The following is a 13473-nucleotide window of genomic DNA, read 5'->3' on the forward strand; positions in this document are numbered from 1 at the left end:
CCACTTAGAGAGATTCTACCAGATGTCTGCATCCTCTGCTCCACTCTGGACCAGCTTCTCAGCCAGCTACCCAGTTGTCAGTCTAGGGATTCCTTTCCCCTCTATCTTACAATGTAGCCCCAGTTTCCTAGATCCTAAGTATTCTTCTTTCTTGGTTTACTCTCTCATTTTGGTGGAACACATCCTCCAGTGACTTCCTGAGGGTGCGTGCACGGGACGTAAATTTTTTGAGATCTTGCATGTCTGATAAATGACTGCATTCTATCTTCACACTTGATTCTGATTTGGTTAAGCAGAGAATTCTGGGTTGATAATAATCTTCACGGTTTTGATGGCAATATACTCTTCTTGATTCTAGTACAGCTACTGAAAAACCTATAGTCATTTAGGTTTTGATTCTCCAGTCTTTGTGTATGAACTTTCATTTTTATCTTTGAAAACTTCCTGAATCTTATCATTTCCCCGTTTTCTGAAATTCCACTAGAACAGGCCTTGGTGTGAATCTATTTTCATCTACTGTTTCATCCCAGGTTAGGCCTCTTCATTCTTGAAAACTCGTATTTTTCAGTTCTGGAATAGTTCTCTTTTTTGTTTTTAACTTTAAATTTTTTTTTTAATTTTTAATAAAATAGAGATAGGGTCTCACTATGTTGCCCAAGCTGATCTTGAACTCCTGGACTCAACCAATCATCCCATCTTGGCCTCTCAGGTTTAGAATTACAGGCATGAGCCACAGTGCCCAGCCTGGAATATTTCTTCTTGTATTATTTTTCCTTTTTTTGAGACAGAGTCTTGCTCTGTCACCCAGGCTGGAGTGCAATGGTGCAATCTCGGCTCACTACAACTTCTGCCTCCTGGGTTCAAGTGATCCTCTCACCTCAGGGTCCCAAGTAGCCGGGATTACAGGCACATGCCACCACACCTGGTTGATTTTTGTATTTTTAGTAGAGATGAGGTTTCACCATGTTGGCCAGGCTGGTCTCGAACTCCTGGTCTCAAGTGATCCACCCGCCACCTCAGCCTCCCAAAGTGTTGGGATTACAGGCATGAGCCACCACGCCCAGCTGAGCCAGGTTCTACTTTTAAAAGATTTCAAATTAATTTAATTTTCCAACACTTTTACTGAGCTTTTAATTTCTGTGGTCACATTTTAGATTTTGAAGAGCTATTTCTTGGAATGTTCATTTTTATTCATCTTATTCCTATGTCAAGAATGAAAATCACTTCTCTTATCTGAGAATATTAATTAGCAGTTTTTAGCCATTTTCTCCTGCTCCCTGCATATCTGCGTTTTTTTTTTCTCAGTATCTACTTTTTATTCTTTCCTTTCCCTACCTTACTCCATTTGTTTTGATCTCCGACTTTCATGTTAGAAGTTTTCTCAAATTTCTAGTGATTTTTGGTTGTCTGTTTCTACTTAAAAGTGAAGAAGTATGTTGCACAGCTGATTCGAGGCTCTATGTGTATGATGGGGCTGCTCAATACCCTGAAGGCTCTTCTCCAAGATGAACAGGCAGGAACCTGAACTCTCAACCACTGATATAGTAGGACATTTATCTTAGCTTTTCCCTAGAGATAAATCTTCTACTATTTTCCCCACCCTCACTGCAAATAAGATACAAATCCTGGTTTCAGCATTCTCAAAGTTGAATAGGGAAGGGAATTCGAGATGGTGGTTCACTGTTCAATATGAAGACTTTGTGCATCCATTTCAGAATGGTTCAGAATGGTTCATCATCCGCATCTGAGCTGTGTCTGGTACAAGAATGCCTTGTGACCTCCAGTCTTCTGCTGGGATGGGGAAGAGAAGGCTGTTTTGCAGCACAGGTAGAGAAAGGAATCTAGGGTTCTAACTGCTTCCAATACAGGCTTTCACCCATCTTCCTGTTTTCCCTCCTCACTTCCCTGATTTCAGAAGCTCCTGGTACCTCTGATTCCTGAGCCTTTCTGGAGCTCTCATCCATTTGCTTGATGCCTTTTCTCACTGCAAGCACTTAGCTTTCAGTTTTCTCCAAAATGCTCTAACAACTACCACTTATACCACTTATCTATATCTTCCAAACTTCTAATGACATCCCTTTGTCTCCCCTTTTATTGTTTGTAAATGTTTTGCCTTTTTATCCCTTTTTGTTAAGGTTTTAGGAAGTGTTCGATGTAAACTTAGCTGTTCAATCCACTATGTTTAATGGAAAGTTTCTAAATAATATACTGAGAAAACTATGGGGCTATCTGCCCTACAAAAGTGTTAACTTTTAATAGTACTGAATAGTCTTTCATGCTATGTAGCCCCCTCACAAAGTACATGACTCAAAAGTCAACTACCAACTCTGTTTTCAGTAATGAATTTTATTAGTTAATAACTTAGATGGCCACGATCATAGTATAAGCTTTGAAATTCGCATAATGGCCCAATCAATCTAGTAGAGGAAGCATAAAATACTATCATAAATTATGAAATGTTGCCTTTAATCCAAACAGGATGAGGCAAAGAAAGGACAGAAAAGGCTTCATGCCTGGGCACAGTGGCTCATACATGTTTTAATCCTAGCACTTTGGGAGGCCGAGGCGGGTGGATCACTTGAGGTTAAGAGATCGAGACCAGCCTGGCCAATATGGTGAAACCCCGTCTCTACAAAAAATACAAAAATTAGCTGGGCGTGGTGGCAGGCGCCTGTAATCCCAGCTATAGGGAAGGCTGAGGCAGGAGAATCGCTTGAACCCGGGAGGCGGAGGTTGCAGGCAGTGGAGATTGTGACGCTGCACTCCAGTCTGGCGACAGAGGGAGACTCCATCTCAAAAAAAAAAAAAAAGAAAAAAAGAAAGAAAAAAGAAAAATGAAAAGAAGAGGCTTCATAGAGAAGGTGTCTGGGAAACTATGGTGGGAGGAAACTATGTACTTATAATCACTCTCCACTTTCCAAAAACTACATTAAAGACTTTTTTCCACCCCATATCTATGATATCCCCATGTATTATAGCCAACTTTTTGAAAGAGGTGTCATAAACTGACTAGAGACAATGGCTATGAAACAAGTTGTCACTTTCTTATCAACAATGGGATGGCATAACTCAGGCACTGTAAACAATTCCTGGATAGTGCTAAGAGTTTTAGATGGAGTTTCCTAATCATGCCTAGGATTTCTACAACCATCCTCTAAACCTTCCTTTTCCCTAGGCAAACAAAGCATCTTTTTTATAACTTTCTGGCCAGTGCCATTGTATACTTCTCATTATAAGATGCACCACAGGAGAGTTCTGTGTTCAAAAACAGATAAATCAACACATTAGTTATGCTTTCAGGTGATGTCAATCCACAAGTCTAAGACAAAGGTTTCCCTTATTTTATAGGCAATTCCCTCTTTTGAAAGTCAAATGTCTGAAAGTAAAGTGATAGGGTTACCCACGAGAAAGTTCCATTTCTAGAAAACTAAAAACATCTTTAAATCCCCAGTTAAATGTTAAAGAAGTGTCCAGGCACCTGGGTTGAGGAGACGCAGCTACTAGTGCAGAGGGGTAGAGACACGGAGGAGTGGCCCCACCCTTCCTCTGACCCTCCTCCTGAGGCCTTCAGTCTTTACACGCATGGGTGTTTACATCACAGGGATGGGGAAAATGGATCTGTCCTGGACTGAATAGGTTCTTGAACACACATGTGACCCTTAGTGAAGGTCCTCTAGCAGAGGACTGGCTGCTGCCACAATCCAGAGCCACTCAGGGCTGGAGGAACAGGGAGAAAGTAAGGAAAGTACTGTTGGGAATCTCAAAAGGAATACAATGAGATCAGTCAAAATCACAAGACATAGGAGACTCACTGCTGCATATAAAAAGCAGTACCAGAGTGCTCCTGTATGTAATATAAAAGTGGGAGTTCTTATTGAGAGGTGACAACGTGCTAGCAACCCTCGTTCTCGGGGCCTCCTCGGCCTCAGCATCCACTCTGGTGGCGCTTGAGGAGTTCTTCAGCCCACCACAGCATTGTGGGAGCCCCTCTCTGGGCTGGCTGAGGCCAGAGCCGCCTCCCTCTGCTTGCCGGGAAGTGTGGAGGGGCGCGGACGGGAACCGGGGCTGCACGCGAGTGCAGCGCGAGTTCCCGCGGGCCCAGGCGCCGGTGTGGGCTCAGCAGGCCCGCACAAGGAGCGGCCGACCAGCACCGCTGGTCCAGGGCAGTGACGGGCTTAGCACCCAGGCCAGCAGCTGCTGAGGTTGCCTGGGACTCCTCAGCACCGCCTGCACACGTGCACGGCGCTCAAAATCTCGCTGAACCTCAGCCGCCTCCCCACAGGTCAGGGCTCCGGGCCTGCAGCCCGCCATGTCCTAGCCACCCCCTCCGCGGTGGACTCCCGCGCTACCCAAGCCTCCCCACGGGCGCCGCCCCCTGCCACCCCCTGCTCCATGGCAACGGGTACCATCGACCGCCCAAGGGCTGAGGAGTGCAGGTACCGCTCAGGACTGGCCGGCAGCTCTGCCTGCAGCCCCAGTGCGGGGATCCACTAGGTGAAGCCAGCTGGCTCCTGAGTCTAGTGGGGACCTGGAGAACCTTTATGTCTAGCTAAGGGATTGTAAATACACCAATCAGCATTCTGTGTCTAGCTCAGGGTTTGTAAATACACCAATCAGTACTCTGTATCTAGCTAACCTAGTGGGGACTTCGAGAACTCTTCTGTCTAGCACTCTGTGTCTAGCTCAGGGATTGTAAATGCACCAGTCAGCACTCGGTATCTAGCTCAGGGTTTGTAAATACACCAATTGGTACTCTGTATCTAGCTAACCTAGGTGGGGACTTGGAGAACTTTTCTGTCTAGCACTCTGTGTCTAGCTCAGGGATTGTAAATGTACCAATCAGCACTCTGTCAAAACGGACCAATCAGCAGGATGTGGGTGGGGTCAGATAAGGGAATAAACGCAGGCTGCCCTAGCTAGCAGTGGCCACCCGCTCAGGTCTGCTTCCAGGCTGTGGAAGCTTTGTTCTTTTGCTCTTTGCAATAAATCTTGCTGCTGCTCACTCTTTGGGTCCATGCTGCCTTTATGAGCTGTAACACTGCAAAGGTCTGCAGCTTCACTCCTGTCAGCGAGACCACGAACCCACCAGAAAGCAGCAGCTCCAGACACATTTGAACTCATCTGAAGGAACAAACTCCGGACACACCATCTTTAAGAACTGTAACACCGCAAGGGTCCATGGCTTCATTCTTGAAGACAGCGAGACCAAGAACCCACCAATTCCAGACACGTTATGAGTTGAATGTTTGAAAGAAATATTGTTACTCTCTCTCTGTACAAAGATCAGCAGCACCATACCAGCATATAGATCACACTAATCTAATCTAATCTCTCTCTGTCCTGTCTCATCAGCCCCAAAAGTGAAGGCAGAGGTCTCAGGATGTCACAGAAAAACATAACAGACGCTGGCTAATCTCAAACCTGGTTTTCTGAGGCTGTTCGAATTGGAAAGTATGTAGAGCCAGTATGAATTCCCTGAGCTACCCAGACAAGGGTTTCTCAACCTTGGCACTGTTGACATCTGACCTGGATAATTGTTTGTTGTGAGGGGCTCTTCTGTGCATTGAAGGATGTTTGGCAGCATCCCTGGCCTCTACCCACTGGATGGCATTAGTGCACATACACAAACCCCAGTTATGATAACCAAAAATGTCTCTAGTCACTGCCAAATGCCCCCTGAGTGCCAAAATCACTCCTGGTTGAGAACTGACCTAGACCAACACTTCTGAAGCTTTACTGACCATATGAACCACTTGGAGATTTGACACAGATTCCAATTAAGTAGGTCTGAGGTGGGGCCTGAAATTCTGCATGGCTAATAAACACCTAGATGTTGATGCTGATGCTGCTGGTCCTAGACCACACATTGAACAGCAAGAATCTAGAGCACTACTTCTCGACTCTGGCTGCATACCACAATCAGCTGGGAAGCTTTAAAAAAATTCTGATGCCTTGGCCAAACCCCAGACCAACTGAATCATCATCTGTGGGGTTGAGACCTAAACATCAGGATTCAAGTTCCCAAGAAATTCCACTGTACAGCCAAGGTGAGAATCTCTGATTGACAGTGAGTAGCCTATATCCTACTCATCCCTGGGACTCAATGAAGTATGAACAGGGATTTAAGAATGAGAGAAAAGTACAAAGGAATAAAAAATATTACTTTCCTCACTGCATTATTGATGTTGGTCATGCTTAACTTTAAGAATAACTGAGAAGCTCTTTAGAGAGTTGTAACACCAGGAAACAACCTCTACTATGCTTTGTTATGTTTTATGCATCAGAAGGAAAGCAAATAATTTGTATTTCCATTTCACTTTTAAGTCTGACAATTATAGGTAGAGATGTCATAAAATATACCATTTTAAAGACTTTCTTTTCAATGATTATTGAAACTCTTAAGTATGTTACTTTTTTTTTTTTTTTTTTTGAGACGGAGTCTCACTCTGTCACCAGGCTGGATTGCAGTGGCGCGATCTCGGCTCACTGCAACCTCCGCCTCCCGGGTTCAGGTCTTTCTCCTGCCTCAGCTTCCCAAGTAGCTGGGATTACAGGGGCGTGCCACCACACTCAGCTAATTTTTGTATTTTTAGTAGAAACAGGGTTTCACCATGTCGGCCTTGATCTCCTGACCTCATGATCTGCCCGCCTCGGACTCCCAAAGTGCTGACATTACACGCATGAGGAATCGCGCCTGGCTTAAGTATGTTACATTTAAGATTCAGATTTTTTGGCCAGGTGCGGTGGCTCAAGCCTGTAATCCCAGCACTTTGGGAGGCCGAGACGGGCGGATCACGAGGTCAGGAGATCGAGACCATCCTGGCTAACACGGTGAAACCCCGTCTCTACTAAAAAATACAAAAAAACTAGCCGGGCAAGGTGGTGGCGCCTGTAGTCCCAGCTACTCGGGAGGCTGAGGCAGGAGAATGGCGTGAACCCAGGAGGCAGAGCTTGCAGTGAGCCGAGATCTGGCCACTGTACTCCTGCCTGGGCGACAGAGCGAGACTCCGTCTCAAAAAAAAAAAAAAAAAAAAAAAAAGATTCAGATTTTTAAAGTTTGTGGATCTCACACCAATTTGTCCTGGATAAAATGACATGCTATCTGGGATTTACTTGGAAATATCCCAGCTGGAAAGGGAGGAAGGGAGAAAGTGGTGGAATACAGATTAAATTGGCAAAACGTTATTAACTATTGAAACTGAATGATGAGAACATGGAAACTCAGTGTTGTTATACTATTCTCTCTACTTTGGTGGGAAAATTTTTCTATAATAACATTTTTTAAAATTTCAGTATCTAAAGTATAGTCTTCCATTAAAGACCATCCCAAAGAAAATGTCCTACAATTTATTTTTTTAGGTGGCTTAAATGGAAACTTCAAATTTTCACTAATGAAAGACTAAGGACCATACAAATCTTACAGCAATTCCCAATTCTTACTATTCCCCTAAAGGCATTATCCATGAAAAAGTAAATTACACTACCATTTCCAGATACATTCTGTTTGTCTTTACTTATTATGTCATTCAAAAGAATTTCTTTATATTTTCTCCTTACTGAAAAGAATTGTGCCTTAGCAAAGCTTTGTTTGATTTTTTTTTTTTTAATTGCTTAAGGACTCCACCTTGCAAGTTAAAGAACAGATAAAGCAAACATAAATTACAGGTGATAGAAGACATAGCACTGGGCCAGGAACAAAGTGAGGTACAAGTCACTCTTCACATTAGAGACAGCTGTGACTACCTTGATCTCTTAACACACACACACACACACACACACACACACACACACACAAACAACACAGGTATGATCTAGAGACTGAGCATCTGAAAAAGCCAAAATAATCAAACACCAGAAATGATGATGACGCTTTCATGGTATTTGGTTTGTCCACTTAGGGGTGATGTGACACTGCTGTTGCTTTCAGGTGAGAAGAAAATTGCTTTGTGTTTACCTCATTTCCACAGCAGAAACCCAGGTGCACGTTAGAGAACTTTAAAGTAGTCAAAATTAGAACTCTGTCCATTCTTTGTGCACTAGTTTGTTGTTTCTTTTTTTTTTTTTGAGCTGGAGTCTCGCTCTGTCACCCAGGCTGGAGTGCAGTGGCACAATCCTGGCTCACTGCAAACTCCGCCTCCCGGGTTCACGCCATTCTCCTGCCTCAACCTCCCGAATAGCTGGGACTACAGGGGCCCGCCACAACGCCCGGCTAATTTTTTTGTATATTTAGTAGAGACGGGGTTTCACTGTGTTAGCCAGGATGGTCTTCATCTCCTGACCTCATGATCCACCCGCCTTGGCCTCCCAAAGTGCTGGGATTACAGGCCTGAGTCACCGTGCCCGGCCAGTTGTTTCTTAATTATTTTTTCACTGTAATGCTTCTTCATCAATGTTTTAAGTATGGAGTGTTCATTTTTTTTTTTTTTTTTTTTTTTTTTTTTTTTTTGAGACGGAGTCTCACGCTGTCGCCCAGGCTGGAGTGCAGTGGCGCGATCTCGGCTCACTGCAAGCTCCGCCTCCCGGGTTCCCGCCATTCTCCTGCCTCAGCCTCCTGAGTAGCTGGGACTACAGGCGCCCGCCACCGCGCCCGGCTAATTTTTTGTATTTTTAGTAGAGACGGGGTTTCACTGTGGTCTCGATCTCCTGACCTTGTGATCCGCCCGCCTCGGCCTCCCAAAGTGCTGGGATTACAGGCTTGAGCCACCGCGCCCGGCCCTGGAGTGTTCATTTTTAAAGAAAATATCTAGCACACATCAGGATTGTGTGGAAATCATATGTAAATATTTTTTAAATGCAATATTTGTACCCATAATAAAATCATAGGTCTGAAAATGCTACACTATTTTTCATGTACTGATAAAATAAAGAACAATGAAACAAAAGATATTACTCTCAAATTCATGCTGTATTGCTGTATTTTTTTTTTCTTTTTCTTTTTTGAGATGGAGTTTAGCTCTCGTCGCCCAGGCTGGAGTGCAGGGGCGGGATCTCAGCTCACTGCAACCTCTGCCTCCTGGGTTCAAGTGATTCTCGTGCCTCAGCCTCCTGAGTAGCTAGGATTACAGGCACGTGCCACCACACCCGGCTAATTTTTGTATTTTTAGTAGAGACGGGGTTTCACCACACTGGCCAGGCTGGTCTCGAACTCCTGACCTGAAGTGATCCTCCCACCTCGGCCTCCCAAAGTGCTGGGATTACAGGCGTGAGCTCTGCACCCAGCCCGTGCTGTATTTCTTACCAGTGAAATTAAATCCTCCATTGTTTGCCTGTTGTTTCTATGATGTACAGAAAGTTCTGTTACGCAATCATCATCAAGGTGAATAAACTACAAAAAAAAATTATGCACTTTATTAACAAAAAATTACAAATATATCATTGTTTTGACATTTTAAAATCAGTATACTTTATACAATCAAATATCATTATGTAAAACATGAATTTGTCAATTTCTTGGGGAAGAATCAACATTCTCTACAATCTTTTAAGATGTAAGCATATTCCAGGAAGCATTTCAAGATAAGCTCTTTCCCAGCTCTTTATATCCCCATCATTATCTGAGCAACTGTTGTTAAAGTTCTGTTGTACAATGCTGGGCGCAGTAGTTCATGCCTATAATCCTAGCATTTTGGGAGGCTGGGGCGGGCAGATCACCTAAGGTCAGGAGTTTGAGGCTGGTCTGGCCAGCATGTGAAATCCCATCTCTAATAAAAATACAAAAATTAGCCGGGCGTGGTGGTGAGTGCCTGTAATCCCAGCCACTTGGGAGGCTGTGGCACGAGAATCACTTGAACCCAGGAGGCAGAGGCTGCAGTGAGCTGACATTGTGCCATTGCACTCCAGCCTGGGCAACAGAGTGAGACTGTCTCAAAAAAAAAAAAAAAATTCTGTTGTACAGCCCAGGGACTGTATATCCCCCTTCCCTACTGCGAGACCTGCATTGGTATTTTCTTTTTTTTTTTTTTTTTTGAGACGGAGTCTCGCTCTGTTGCCCAGGCTGGAGTACAGTGGCACGATCTCGGCTCACTGCAAGCTCCGCCTCCCGGGTTTACGCCATTCTCCTGCCTCAGCCTCCCGAGTAGCTGGGACTACAGGCGCCCGCCACCTCGCCCGGCTAGGTTTTTGTATTTTTTAGTAGAGACGGGGTTTCACCGTGTTAGCCAGGATGGTCTCAATCTCCTGACCTCGTGATCCGCCCGTCTCGGCCTCCCAAAGTGCTGGGATTACAGGCTTGAGCCACTGTGCCCGGCCTCTGCGTTGGTATTTTCATCAAAGAGCAGCCACCTAGGCATCTAAAATCAGTGGTTATACAACAGACTGGTAAAAGATTCAGACTTGTAGAGCACAGGGTACCTCTCATTATATTTATGTTTAGCACAATTCAAGGAACCTTTACGACAGTGCCATAGATGCCACATAATCATTATTATGCTCAACTACAACTTTAAAAAAGAATAAGTAAAAGCCTCTACCCAAAATTCATTTTGCTTAAGGACAGAAATTATCCAAATAATCCCTACATGATGGTACCTCACTAAAGGTAGGGCCGGAAATGGGTTCTCAGAACCAAACAAAGATCACTGAGAACAAAAAGGCAGGAATAGCCTGGCCTGGACGTGGAAGGGAGCTCAGAAGATTACACGGGAAGAGAAGCAGAGGAATATAACTTCAAAGTTCATGTTTCCAACATACGAACTCTCTTAGGCCAGGTGCGGTGGCTCACGCCTGTAATCCCAGCACTTGGGGAGGCCGAGGTGGGTGGATCATCTGAGGTCAGGAGTTCGAGACCAGCCTGATCAACATGGAGAAACCCCATCTCGACTAAAAATACAAAATTAGCCAGGTGTGGTGGCACATGCCTGTAATCCCAGCTACTCGGGAGGCTGAGGCAGGAGAATCACTTGAACCCAGGAGGCGGAGGTTGTGGGGAGCTGAGATCAAACCATTGCACTCCAGGCTAGGCAACAACAGCAAAACTCCATTTCAAAAAACAACTCTCTTTATGGCAGCCCAAGTGAGGGATGCTTTACGTTCTGCTTAAAGGCCTCCTCTAAAGTGTACATAGAACAGCTGGAATGGTTAGCATCTCCCTCCTGCTGCCTGAGGTCTGTCTCCCTGTGATCTCTGTCCACTGGGAATTGGTACAACCTGATGGCTAACAGGCTTTGGAATTAGACAGACCTTAGTTTTAACTGCAACAGGACTAATAACCATTTGGCCTTGAACATGACTACACCTCTGAGTCTCAGTTTCATCATCTGTTAGAGAGAGATGGAATGTGCCCTGCAATATATGCAACATAGAGCAAGTGCCTAGTACAACATCTCAACAGAGTAGGCCCTCAAAAAATGGTTATTTTCACTAACAGTCATAATTCTATTTCCTCTATGATAGAAGAGCCTTTCAGAAATTTGAGTATTCCTATTATAAGCAACCTTTCCTCTGCAAGTCTTCTGTTTTCTAGTTCTGCCAACCTCCACTTTATTGATTAACTCCCCTTACTATTCTGGCCCTTTCTTTAGATCACACTCTAGGTTGATACTATACATCGAAGTGCGGTATTCAGAACCAAACATAACATGAGAGGTCTGCCCAGCACAAAGCAGGGCAATATCATGAGCTTCCCTTGTTTTGAACATCACACTTGTAACAAAAAGCTCAAGAGAAAGTAAGGCTACCATCATGAAAAGAAACAGTAAAGATAAATTTCTCTCCTCAATTCATATGCTGAAACCTAATCACTAGTGTAATAGTATTAGGAGGTTGGGCCTTTGGGAGGTGAGTAGGTCATGAGTGGGCTCTGCCCTCATAAATGGGGTTAGTACCCTTATAAAAGAGGCCCCAGGTCAAAGTACAATGGTTCATGCCTGTAATCCCAGGGCGTTGGGAGGCTGAGGTGGGAGGATCACTTGAAGCCAGGAGTTGGAGACTGGCCTGGGCAATACGGCAAGATCCCGTTACTACAAAAAAAATTCAAAAATTAGCCAGGTGCAATGGCTCACAGTCCTAACTACTCAGGAGGCTGAGGTGGGAGGATCACTTGAGCCCAAGAGTTCAAGGTTACAGTGATGTATGATTAAGTCACTGCACTCCAGCTCGCGTAAAAGCATGAGACCCTATCTCAGAAGGAGAAAGAAAAGAAAGAAAAGGAAAGAAGGAAAGGAAAGAAGGAAAGGAAAGAGGAAAGGAAAGAGGAAAGGAAAGGAGAGGAAAGGAAAGAGGAAAGGAAAGGGGAAAGGAAAGGGAAAGGGAAAGGGAAGGAAAGGGGCTCCAGAGGCCTTTCCCCATTGTCCCCTTCCATCATGTGAGGACACAGCAAGAAAGAACCATTCTATGAACCGGAAAGTGGGACCTCATCAAACACCAAATCTGCTGGTGCCTTGATCTTTTTTTTCTTTATTTTTACCCTTCAGAACTGTAGCTCTATGATGACTTGATCTTGAACTTCCCAACCTCCAGAACTGTGAGAAATAAATTTCTGTTCTCTCTAAGCCACTCAGTTTATGGTATTTTGTCATAGCAGCTCAAACAGACTGAGACAGCCTTGCATTATTGACTGGTACAAGCACAACCTCATGGGTTACAGACAAAGTAGAGACCACAAAGGTTTATACTAGTGGTAATGTGAAAGTCCAAAGTGCTAAGAATAAGTTTTCATTGTGCTGCTTTGACTGTGACTGCTCCTAGAACTGTAGATTCCCCCTCAAGATGGTCTCAACCTCAGAAGCCTAGACACCTTAATATCTGTTATCTTCTTGTTGATGTCAATACTGCTCAAGCAAGAAAATAAATTTTTGAGGTTCCCTCCATCATCTTAAGTTTAAAAAAAAAATTTTTTTAACTGTAAAAGAACCCCTCTCTCCCCCAGCCTCCTGCCTGTACCTTTACCACAAGGCATATGTGTGAGAAAGGCAGGAGACAGAGGAAGGAGGTGCTACCATCTCTGCTGGGCTCCTGAACTGGAAACAATGAAACAAGTGGGGTAGAAAAGATACCAAGGGTCTGAAAAACATGATTAATCTCAAGCTGTGTTTTCCAAAGAGGATCAATACTTAAAGCGCTCTGAATTCTCAGCCATACATACTCAAATTAAGTACAAAACTGCATCCCAAAAGCTAGCCAATTATTTTGGATTATCCGTGCCTACTACATTTCCTGTTCACTAAGGCAGAAAATGGAACTGACTATAACTTCTATTTGATACAATACTTGGGTACCAGAACTATGTATGAAAATGGTAGGAGGAGATCATGCATAGAGTTACAGAACAGACAGCATCTATACCTTAAATATTCAAGGAAATCTGAATTTTTTAAATAGTTCACTCTTGATGAAACACAATACTGAAAGAGAAAAGCAAATCCTTCAAAAAGCAACAACAATCCATTATGCCTCTCCTGTATATAATTCATTTGATCTTGTAACAGCTCTGCAAGGCAGGCAAAAGAGATTAATGATACAACATGTAAAGGTACT

General features: G+C 44.0%; 1 protein-coding gene across 16 annotated transcripts in view; it reads right to left on the minus strand.

The window, feature by feature from the left end:
- The window catches only part of MELK (maternal embryonic leucine zipper kinase), a 121239-nt gene that overhangs the window by 28624 nt on the left and 79142 nt on the right, over positions 1-13473 (minus strand). For 15 of the 16 annotated variants that reach the window (XM_077965703.1, XM_077965710.1, XM_077965713.1 and 12 more), the window contains one exon: positions 9239-9325. The exons of the other annotated variant lie outside the window; for it this stretch is intronic. In XM_077965703.1, the coding sequence (XP_077821829.1) occupies positions 9239-9325 (87 nt within the window). The remainder of the gene's footprint in view (positions 1-9238; positions 9326-13473) is intronic. 16 annotated transcript variants of the gene reach the window in all.

The sequence above is a fragment of the Macaca mulatta genome, chromosome 15 (genome assembly GCF_049350105.2).
Source record: "Macaca mulatta isolate MMU2019108-1 chromosome 15, T2T-MMU8v2.0, whole genome shotgun sequence".
Lineage (NCBI taxonomy): Eukaryota > Metazoa > Chordata > Mammalia > Primates > Cercopithecidae > Macaca > Macaca mulatta.